At 33.0% G+C, this 12,060-nt stretch overlaps 1 protein-coding gene across 1 annotated transcript; it reads left to right on the plus strand.

Moving 5' to 3' along the window:
- Positions 1-705: 705 nt before the first annotated feature.
- nras (NRAS proto-oncogene, GTPase) lies at positions 706-11,980 on the plus strand. Its single transcript, XM_051117718.1, has 5 exons — positions 706-970; positions 6,409-6,540; positions 7,754-7,932; positions 8,070-8,226; positions 9,245-11,980. Exons 2-5 carry the CDS (start codon positions 6,430-6,432, stop codon positions 9,362-9,364), a joined length of 567 nt encoding a protein of 188 aa, XP_050973675.1. The 5' UTR covers positions 706-970; positions 6,409-6,429; the 3' UTR covers positions 9,365-11,980.
- Positions 11,981-12,060: the final 80 nt, after the last annotated feature.

Raw genomic sequence — 12,060 nt, forward strand, 5'->3', positions numbered from 1 at the left:
TTTGCTGTTCAAAAAACATTTTTAATTATTATTATTATCAATATTTCAAACAGTACATTTTTTTTCAGGATTCTTTGATGAATAGAAAGATCAGCATTTATCTGAAATAAAAAGCTTTTGTAACATTATACACTATACCATGCAAAAGCTTTGAGTCAGTATATTTTTTATTGTAGGGAGTAATACTTTTATTTAGCAAGGATGCTTTAAATTGACCAAAAGTGATGATAAAAGACATTTATAATGTTACAAAAGATTTATGTTTTATGTTTCAAATAAATGGTGTTCTTTTGAACTTTTCATTCATCAAAGAAACCAGAAAAATAAATCTACTCAGCTGTTTCTCAACATAATAATAATTATTATAATAATAAATGTTTTTGAGCAGCAAATCAGAATATTAGAATCAGCATTGAAATCACTGGTATAAATTACATTTTAAAATATATTCAAATAGAAAACAGTTATTTTAAATAGTACAAATATTTCAGAATTTTACAGTTTTTTTTGCTATACTTTGAATCAAATAAATACAGGCTTGCTGAGCAGAAAAGACATCTTCTGACTAAAACTGTACAACTTTTGAAACTACTGTTGCACCTTTATTATCTTGATTTTATTTTTTACATCATCATACATGGCCGTACTGCAGCCGCAACGGCAGGACTTTTATTTTGACATGATTTGTGGAATTCTGAAGCCGGAAGTCGCTGTGAATCGTGAAGTTCTGGGGGAAGCTGCTTGGTCAACTCTTATTCAAAACTTTAGACAGACTTATTTAACTGCTGTTTTTACAAGCTGAATCTGTAGTCTCGTGTCTAATCCTGTTCGTACGCGTTACGTTACTTTCAGACGACTGTGAAGTGGCGTTTAAAGTGCTCCTCATGGCATTATTTTGGGCGAGACAGCAGTAATTAGCAGAGCCCTGTTGATCAGATCAGCCAGAGGTCGCAGAACTGCAGTGTAAGCGGTGAGTTTCCTTCTCCACGCCTTACAGACACTCTCTATCGCCTTTATACCCGTCCTCGGCTGTTTACATTCATTTTCACGAGTACTGGCACTGTGGATATTTTTTAATGGGCTGATTTCCTTCTTTGTACGACATAAAGGCTGTGCTTCAAATCCTAGTGAGCTGTCTACATAGACAGCATTATGGGACATGTAGGATACACGTAGGTTAGGTTCCTTTTAGGGGTAGATCGGATTTCTCATATTTTGTATGGTTAATAACATATTATATGTATACTTAAATGATCTTTTAAGTTTTTGTGCCAGACATACTGTTGATCAACCTGTTGTTTTACTAGGGGGTATGATCTAATTTTATATTTTTTTCCCACCACAAACAATGATATCAATACATGATGAGAGTGTGAAAGCCACAATCAAGGTTATGGGATGGTTTGAGACGTTCAAACCATTTGAAAATGAATGCATATTTACCTAGAGAACATCCACAATTGTGTGTAAAGATGTCATTTACTAACCCCATGCTTGTTTAAAGTGTGAGAATTTATGTAAATACAAAAATACATTATATGGGTCAAAATTATTGATTTTTGTTTTATGCCAAAAATTATTAGGAAATTAAGCAAAGATCATGTTCCATTAAGATATTTTGTAAATTTCCTACTGTAAATCTATCAAAATTTAATTTTTGATTAGTAATATGCATTGCTAAAACTTCATTTGGACAACTTTAAAGGTGATTTTCTCAATATTTAGATTTTTTTGCACAATCAGATTCCATATATTCAAACAGTTGTATCTTGGCCGAATATTTTCCTATCATAACAAACCATGCATCAATGGAAAGCTTATTAATTCAGCTTTCAGATGATGTATAAATCTCAATTTTGAAAAATTGACCCTTATGACTGGTTTTGTGGTCCAGGGTCACATTTGTGCTCAATAAGTATCTTGTCGTTTAACTATAATGTGTTTACAAAAACTGTTATTATTTAGCATATGTAGTTGCTCTTGAATTTTCCAGTTAAAGTCGATGTGATTTTGTTCATTATGGAAGCCTGGTTCCACCATAGGATAGAAAATTAAAAAGGTAATTGCACCTTTTTAGCTCACTGTTCTTTTTTTTTTTTTTTTTTTTTTTTCTTGTGGATTTATTGAGTTTATATCTCATAATACATTTTTCTTTCTCTAAATTCTGAGTTTATATCACACAATTTGGAATTTCTTTCTCTAAATTCTGACATTATATCAGACAATTCTGATTTTCTTCTTGAAATTCTGAGTTTATATCTCACTATTCTGAATTTTTCTCATAATTCTGAGTTTTTATCTCACGGTTCTGATTTTTTTCTTGTAATTCTGAGTTTATATCTCACTATTCTGAACATTTTGCTCGCAATTCTGAGTATATACCTCACAATACTGAATTATTTTCTTGCAATTATGAGTTAAAATTCAGAATTAAGATATAAACTCATTGGGCCTCATTCATGAATCACGAGCAGAACGAATTTGTGTGTAAACCGTTCGTAAAGCCATTCTGACGTAAGCTTTTCAAAATGTTAGTTGGTACGAAAGAAATGTACACCTGTTCCCTACCACTTGTAAATGGTGCGTTAAATGTTATGTGTTCTTTTTTTAGCAATCTGATGACACTGAATTTTAATGCACTGGCATTATAAATACAAGTTCATTTGCCCTTGCCCTTTATTTATTTATTTTTTTATTGCTGAGTTGATAATTGTAAAGCACAGCGCTCGTCGCTGTCACTGTTTACCCAGCCGTAAATAGAGGAGAAGTCAATACTGGTTATTGCTTTTTATATTTAGTAAAATTTAAAAAAATGAAATGCTAGTTATACGTTGCTGCCGTGGATATCCTAAATCATTGCAACCAAAGCACCTCAGCTGGAAAAACGCTGTGCCACCAAAGCGTTCTCAATTGCGCCACTGGCTGATCGTTTTCAGTAGAGCGTCTGATATTTTTCCATCTGGTTAAAAACTCTTTGGTTGACACACGTTTTTTATTTACGTTTATATTTCGTAATACTGAATTTTTTTCTCTAAATTCTGAGTTTATATCTCGCAATTCAGATTTTTTCACAGTTCTGAGTTTATATCTCACAATTCTGATTTTTTTTCCTCTAAATTCTAAGTTTATATGTCACAATTCAGATTTTTTTTTCTCACAATTCTAAATTTTGTTTCGGAATTTAGAGTTTATATCTCACAATTCTGATTTTTTTTCCGTAAAAAAAATCTGATTTTTCTCACAATTCTGAGTTTATATCTCACAATTCAGATTTTTTTTTCTTTCAGTTCTGAGTTTATATCTCACAATTAAGATGTTTTTCTCGCAGTTGTGAGTTTGTATCTCGCACTTCAGATTTTTTTCTCACAGTTCTGAGTTTATATCTCACAGTTCAGATTTTTTTTCTCTGATTTCTTAGTGTATTTCTCACAATTTAGAATTTTTTTTCTTGCAGTTCTGAGTTTATATCTCACAATTAATTTTTTTTTTTCCCTCTAAATTCTGAGTTTATATCTCACAATTATGAACTCTTTTTCTCGCAGTTGTGTTTATATCTCACAATTCTGATTTCTTTTTTCTTGAAATTTTGAATTTGAATTTTTTTTTTCCCCAGTTCTTGGTTTATATCTCAATTCTAAATTTTCTCTCAATTCTGAGTTTATATTAGGGCTGCAATGATTCCTCGATTCTATTTGAGTATTGGATTTTTAAAAAAAATCCTTGATTGCATGTCGCCCGTGCTTGAGTAATCTGCAAAATACCAGAAGTGGCGCATTCCACATATTAAAACCATTTAAAAATCATAATAAAGAACTATGCTATTAAGAAATCACAAACGCTATGACTCAGTTAAATAAATAAATGCAATGCAGGTTTAATATATGCGCTTTAATTATTTACATGCGTGCATGCATGTTCACAGTAAATATTGCTGTTATAATTTACATGTGTGGAGTGTCTCAAACTCTGCATGTTGTTGTTGTTGTTGAGTTTGGGTTTATTATAACGTTTATCTGGGAACGCAACGTGCGCTGTTTCATTAGATCTAAAAGGTAAATCCTTTATAAACCTATGCAAACACAGAAAAATACATCAGTATCTTAATATGCTAACTGTTCATTGTGATTTCAATATAAAAGCTCAAGCCCTCACTCTGAGTTTACATGTTTTGATGTCCACATATTCAAGAAGTTACAGTGGCAGTAGCTTTTCTGTCATAAAGAAATGGCCAAATATTAAAGATTAAGTGGACATTTGAATTAAATGTTGAGTCAATATTAAACACATTAGATTGTGCAGTAAAGTGTAAAAACAATCGTCATGCCGTTGGTGCCCTCTGCAGGCATTTGTTATAATGTGCAATGTACCATAGCTCTATAGTTTATAATACATAATATATAGTACATTATGTAATTTAACAGTTTTGTTCAATAAAAAACATATGATTTCTTGCTTTTGATGCTTTATTTGAACTAATTATTATTGCCTCATTGCTATTATATATGTATTTTAAGTCATCTTAATGACTATTGTTCACTTGGGTCTATTTTTATTAATACAAAAAATGTTATTATAAATATCCAATTACTCTATTAATTGTCAGAATAATTGACAGATTACTCAATTATCCAAATAATCGTTTATATATCACATTTTTTATTTTTAGATCAAATGTATTTTTATCCCATGGCAGAAACATGATTCCATAGTTCATAACCAATTTTATTTCTGTAATGTTTTACTTATATATGCAGGCTGAATGTGAGTTTGCTCAAATAAAAGCTGTTTGACTGTTGGTTAGCATTATTCATTTGGCCGCACAGTGACGTCAGTGGAAAAGGGAAAGTTCTAATTTAATTTTGATGACACAATTTTTTTTTCTTTAGATCAACATTCTCAGATGCATAGCTCACAATTATGATTAAACATGCATGTATAATGTTGAATTGATAACGTAAAAAAGATCAAATCTGTGTCTCAGGTTTAGGTTGAGCAACTGAAAACAGCTCCGGGGTCAGCGACCTCTGTTTCTCTCTCAGGTTAATGTCTTTTCCTGGCTGTGCTTTGAGAATGACTTTGACATTTAGCCATTCTATAAATAGACTGCAGGGGTAATGTTTGCAGAGGGGGTGCTTTCTTACAAAAACTTTTATTACTATCATGATGTCAGTGGTCACATGACAATGGAGAAATTGCTGAATAGCCTCCAATATGAGTCATAAAAATGAGACACGGTACATAAGACAGCGTTATATTATTCACTGTGTAATATGCTGTTAATTCACTTCATGTAAACTCTCAGTGCCACAGTTACTCAGACAACTGCTGAAGCTAGCATTAAGCTAGCATGCATGGGTGGTGTTGTCAAGTCATCAGGTGGAGCACGGGAGCATGTTACTTCTCTGAGCAATTTTGGCAATGATAATTTGATAATATGTTACCATTCAGAAGTTTTTTTTTTTTTAAATAAATTAATTAGGGTGGTCAAACGATTTATTGCAAAAAAAATAAATAAAATTTTGAGTTTGCCTAATATTTGTGTGTTTGCTGTGTGTTATGTATATATAAACACAAATTAATGTATATATTTAAGATAAATATGTTATGTACAAAATATTTTTATTTATATATATATATATATAATTTAAATTATATAAAAAATATAATAAATACATATACTTATAAATATTTCTTAAATATATACATGAATGTGTTTTTATTTCTATATACATAATTACACACCGTACACACACATATTAGGCAAACACAAACTTATTTTTGTATGCGATTAATCGTTTGACAGCCCTAAAATTAATTCATTTATTCAGTGGGGATGCATTAAATTGATCAAAAGTGACAGTGTCAATTATAATGTTAGAAAATATTTCTTTTTCAAATAAGTGTGGTTCATCAAAGATTTCTGAGGGGAAAAAAAGTCACGTTTCCACAAAAATATGCGATGTTTTTAACATTGATAAAATAAAAAAGCAGCTAATGATGCTGAAAATTCAGCTCTGCATCACAGGGATAAATTACATTTTAAAACATTAAATTAGACAGTATTATTTATTTTAAATGGTAATAATATTTCACAGTATTACTGTCTGTTTTTACTGTGTTTTTAATCAAATGTGCATCCATTCTGAACATAAGAGTTTTTTCAAAAACCAACCCAAAACTTTTGAAGGGTAGTGTATTATATTACTTTGAATATCTCTTTCTCTCTCTTGATTTAAGCAGAAATGATTATATTGCCAAAGCTGTAATAAACCGGTATACAAACATAGAACTGTTTTATTTGTGATATTTACACAGATGTTCTGAAGTGCTTATTTGTATGTCAAACTGTTTGTGAGTCCTAAAGTGTTATTAATATATGCATGTGCATTCTCTCGGTCTCTATCACAGGTGGTCTGTCAGGACTGTAAGATGACTGAGTATAAGTTGGTTGTTGTGGGAGCAGGTGGTGTTGGGAAGAGTGCTTTAACTATCCAGCTCATTCAGAATCACTTTGTGGATGAATATGACCCTACTATTGAGGTACGTAATGACCTTCTGACCTCATCTTTCCTTAAAGGGATAGTTTACCCAAAAATGAAAATTTGGTCATTAATTACTCACACTCATGTCGTTCCAAACCCGTAAGACCTTTGTTCATCTTCAGAACTGAATTTTCGTTTTTGGGTGAAATATGCCTATAAGTTACAATTTATCATCATGACATGCACTGAATATTTAAAGGAGTCGCTTACTTCCAAAACAAAGATTTACAGATAATGTACTCACCCTGTTGTCATCCAAGATGTTCGTGTCTTTCTTTCTTCAGTCATAAAGAAATGATGTTTTTTTGAAGAAAACATTTCAGGAATCTCTATATAGTGGACTTCTATGGTGCTCGCGTATGTGCTTGAACTTCCACAATGCAGTTTAAATGCAGCTTCAAATGGCTCTAAACAATCCCAGCCCAGGAATAAGGGTCTTATCTAAAAAACCATCAGCCATTTTCTTAAAACAAAAAAAGTACATACTTTTTAACCTCATATGCTCGTCTTGTCTAGCTCTGCATGTACTCTGTGCATTCTGGTTCAATACAGTTAGGGTATGTCAAAACACTCCCATCTCATTTTCTCCTCCAACTTCAAAACGCCCAACATCACTGCAAAAGTACCGACCCAGTGTTTACAAAGTGAACATGCAAAAAAGGTCAAGCGCCCTTGACAAAAAAAAGGTAAAACGGCGATGTAGGACAATTTTAAAGTTGGAGGAGAACATGAGTTTTCGACATACCCTAACTGTCTTGAACAAGACTGCACAGAATACACATGCGCACAGCAGAGCTAGACAAGATGAGCGTTTGAGATTAAAAAGTACATACATTTTTTTTTGTGTGTGTGTGTGGGTTTTTTTTTTTTTTAGAAAATGACCGATTGTTTTGCAAGATAAGACCCTTATTTCTCAGCTGGAGCCCTTTGAAGCTGCACTGAAACTGCATTTCGGACATTCAAACTCACGGGCATCATAAAAGTCCACTATAAGGAGAAAATTCCTGAAATGTTTTTCTCAAAGAGCATAATTTCTTTACGACTGAAGAAAGAAAGACATGAACATCTTGGATGACAATGGGGTGAGTACATTATCTGTAAATTTTTGTTTTGGAAGTGAACTACTCCTTTAATTCGATATATTTTCAGGTTAATTCATGTAATCATGAGACTGTCAGGATCTATGTGCTGATCATGTCTGTGTCTTACAGGACTCTTACAGGAAGCAGGTGGTGATTGACGGTGAGACGTGTCTGCTGGACATCCTGGACACTGCAGGTCAGGAAGAGTACAGCGCAATGAGGGACCAATACATGAGGACAGGAGAGGGTTTCCTCTGTGTCTTCGCCATAAACAACAGCAAATCCTTCGCCGATGTGCATTTGTACAGGTCTGTAAGTCAATGAAAGGGGTTTCAGTTATATTTGATATATATGAATCATCTGGATTTTAAGCAGTAGATGAAGTCTAAAACATATCAATAATATGTTTTACACAAAGTCTAGAATATGTTAATATACTTTTTAGAGAACAGATCAAGCGCGTGAAGGACTCGGATGATGTTCCAATGGTCCTAGTGGGGAACAAGTGTGATTTGGCCAGAACAGTGGACACCAAGCAAGCTCAGGAACTTGCCAGAAGCTACGGTATAGAGTTTGTAGAAACTTCTGCCAAGACCAGACAGGTGGGCTGATCATCATATTTCTGCTTCAATTTTCTCAGCTTTTCATGAAACAGACTGTTTGTGTATTGGCGAAGTTTGCCTATATTCAGTTAAAGGAGTAGTCCACTTCCAGAACAAAATTGTACAGATAATGTACTCACCCCCTTGTCATCCAAGATGTTCATGTCTTTCTTTTTTCAATATTAAAGAAATTGTTTTTTGAGGAAAACATTTCAGGATTTCTCTCCATATAATGGATATCTATGGTGCCCCTGAGTTTGAACTTTTAAAAATGCAGTTTAAATGCAGCTTTAAAGGACTCTAAATGATCCCAGCCACGGAAGAAGGTTCTTATCTAGCGAAACGATCGGTTATTTTCTAAAAAAAAAAAAAAATTAAATTTCTATACTTTTTAATCACAAGCGCTCTTAGTCTAGCTCTGCGTGAACTGTGTGTATTCCTGTTTATGACGGTTAGGGTACGTATAAAAAAAAATCCCATCTCCTTTTCTCTTCCAACTTCAAAATTGTCCTACAGAAGTATCGACCCAGTGTTTACAAAGTAAACATACAAAGAAGATCAAATGACACTTACAAAAAAAAGGTAAAAACAGTGATGTAGGACGATTATGAAGTTGAGAAAATTAGATATACCCTAACTGTCATAAACGGGAATACACACAGTTCATGCAGAGCTAGACCAAGTTGAGCATTTCAGGTTAAAAAGTATAGAAACTGTAATTGTAAATATATGTGTATATATATATATATATATATATATTCAAAGTTCAAATTCGAGGGCACCATAGATATCCATTATATGGAGAGAAATCCTGAAAAAACAATTTCTTCACGACTGAATAAAGAAAGACGTGAAGATCTTGGACAACAAGAGGGTGAGTACATTATTTGTACATTTTTGTTCTGGAAGTGAACATCTCCTTTAATCATCAGGTGATTGCTTTTACCGTAAAACCGAAGCTATGCATAAATGTTCACACATCATGAAATGTCCATTGTCTCTTTTCATTGTTTTCCAGGGAGTCGAGGACGCTTTTTACACCCTCGTCCGTGAGATCCGACATTATCGCATGAAAAAGCTCAACAGCAGAGAAGACAGGAAGCAGGGCTGTCTGGGCGTGTCCTGTGAAGTCATGTGACTGCACTGCCTCCCCCTTTGTATTTGTTTTTTTGTTTTTAGCAGTTTGTTGACCAGGCAGCTGTAAGCCTCATGACCGTCTGTGCACGCAGACTTCGCCCTCTGCTGGCTGAAAGGGATTCATGCACAACTGGTCATCTTTCCTGTTGGCCTGCTGTAATAGAAAAATGAGGCCATGGGACATTTATGTGTTTTAACCGAGGCTCATTTGTCTCATTTAGTACTTGGGTTTTCCCACGTCCTTGGGAAGAAAAACGGGCATTGAGTTCTTATTTCTTGACTTCTGACCCGTTATGAACGCAACAGCACATTGGCATTGATGAAATAAATTCTAAATTGCAAAAGGGTGCATCTCATAAAAACATGGCCACATTTCACCACAAAACTGAAAAAATGATTAAGAAATTATATTTTGAAGCTATTTTAACATTTTCATTGACATTTATGACTTTCCCTCAGTCAAATTCTCATAATGCATCTACAGTTTTTACATGTACACTACCAGTCAAAAGTTTTTGAACAGTAAGATTTGTAATGTTTTTTTTAAACAAGTCTCTTCTGCTCACCTACATTTGTTTGATCAAAAATACTGCAAAAGCAGTAATATTGTGAAATATTTACTATTTAAAATAACTGCTTTCTATTTGAATACATTTTAAAATGTAATTTAGTCCTGTGATCATCATTACTTCAGTCTTCAGTGTCACTGATATTATTATTATTATTATTATTATCAATATTGAAAACAGATAGGTACTTTTTTTCAGGATTCTTTGATGAATCAAAAGATCCAAAGATCAGCATTTATCTGAAATAAAAAGCTTTTGTACACACTTTTGTAACAATATACACTACCATTCAAAAGCTTGGAGTCAGTATAATTTTTTTTTTTGGCTGATGATAAAGACATTTATAATGCTACATAAGATTTCTGTTTCAGATAAATGCTGTTTTTCTTAACTTTATTTTTATCAAAGAAACCTGAAAAAATTCCACTCAGTTTACTCAGTCATGTTTTTTTGAGCAGCAAATCAGGATACAAACATGATTTCTGAAGGATCATGTGACTGGAGTAATGATGCTCCCACAGGAATGAATTACATTTTAAAATAAATTCAGATAGAATACAGCTATATTAAATAGTAAAAATATTTTAAATTTTTCTGTTTTTGCTGTACGTTGGATTAAATAAATGCAGGCTTGGTGAGCAGAAGAGACTTCTGTAAAAAACATTTAAAATCTTACTGTTCAAAAAAGGTAATTCCCCTTATTTTCACCGGTGATTTCTATTGTGGTGTTTCTTTTTTTTCTCATTATAGTAATGAGAATTATTGGGGAGATTTGTCATCAAATAGATGACAAAAATGTCACAATGCACAAACTTCTAATAGTCCTATAAATAGTATTAATATTGTTTACCCAAAATATAATTTCATATTTATTCTTTTCATTTTTAGGGTGAAACCTGGACCCTTTCTTAGCAGCTTTTTTGAGATTCACCCAATGTTTTAATTACAAGTAGTACATATTTCATGCAAGAGAAGGAATTGTGCTTTTAAATGGTATTTAAATTGGGATCAATCATACTATCACCATTTATCCTTACATAAAAGCTTTTATCTTCAGTTCTCTTTAAAATCTCAGACCTGAGAACGTGAAGTTCCCTTTAAATCTTAACCCGCAGGTTCAATGCTCAGGAATACTGTGAACACAGAAATTTCAGAAATGTGTGGAATTATTTCTGTTCATTTCTTTCCCTTTTGCCTTTCTTTTTCTCTCTTTTATTATTTTTTGTTGTAGCCAAAGAGTTGTTTAGCATTTGTTTACCATTTTCTCTCATATACTGTAGTCCCATACACTCTAGAGTCTAGAGTTTCTTTTATCCTCTGTGCTCTCAGATGTTAATTGTATATTTTGACATATAATACATAATGACTTAGTTTAGATACAGAAAAGTCAATCGGATATTACGCATGTGGTGTGATGGATCTTACTTAAAGGGCCTTTTAAATCATGGTGCTGCTGGTGTACATGCCAAAACTGTGTGCCACCTTCTGCGTCCTATATAGCATGACATCCTTTAGCCCATGTTAAATAATGTCTTAAATCTTGGATTTTGTTGAGATTGTAACAGACCAGTTACGTAAGGTTTGTTGCAATTTTATTCATGCCTGAAGTCTCTTCTTGAGAGCCAGTGAAGGTTCAAGAAGTTCAAACGATTATTCGTGTTGATATGTTATTTATATGGCATTTATCTGAACCTGTGCCTGATTTTGTTAATGGTGAAATCTGAAACATGTTTCTTTTAACAGTACTGTGTTGTGTTTGGCCTTCTGTCTTGGCTTTAACAGAGGCAGGATGTTTTCTAGAAGATACAAACTAAGTTTGCCATTACATTAACAATCCTTTCTTTTTTCAGCTATATGAAAACGTGATTTATGATGTATTTTGCAGCTTTAGCACAAGTTATTAGTATCACAGACGTTCTTTAATCAGAAAATTGTGAAAATGAACATTTCATATCCTTTTTTGGGGGGGGGAATATTAATGTGTAACGGATGTTTAATGTGCCTACCATATTACAAGAAGTTTTACCAGTAAATTAATTGGAAACTGATCATATTGTGTGTGTTTCTCTTACATATCGTTGGATGTACATGTGTGTGTGTGTGTGTGTGTGTGTGTGTGTGTGTGTAT

The sequence above is a fragment of the Labeo rohita genome, chromosome 8 (assembly GCF_022985175.1).
Source record: "Labeo rohita strain BAU-BD-2019 chromosome 8, IGBB_LRoh.1.0, whole genome shotgun sequence".
Taxonomy (NCBI): domain Eukaryota; kingdom Metazoa; phylum Chordata; class Actinopteri; order Cypriniformes; family Cyprinidae; genus Labeo; species Labeo rohita.

What these genes read in the sequence shown, in the direction of transcription:
- nras (XM_051117718.1), top strand. Translation starts at nt 6,430, where the DNA reads ATGACTGAGTATAAGTTGGTTGTTGTGGGAGCAGGTGGTGTTGGGAAG. An exon ending in AATATGACCCTACTATTGAG is followed by an intron (nt 6,541 to 7,753) that starts GTACGTAATGAC and finishes TGTGTCTTACAG; the next exon opens with GACTCTTACAGGAAGCAGGT. An exon ending in GCCGATGTGCATTTGTACAG is followed by an intron (nt 7,933 to 8,069) that starts GTCTGTAAGTCA and finishes TATACTTTTTAG; the next exon opens with AGAACAGATCAAGCGCGTGA.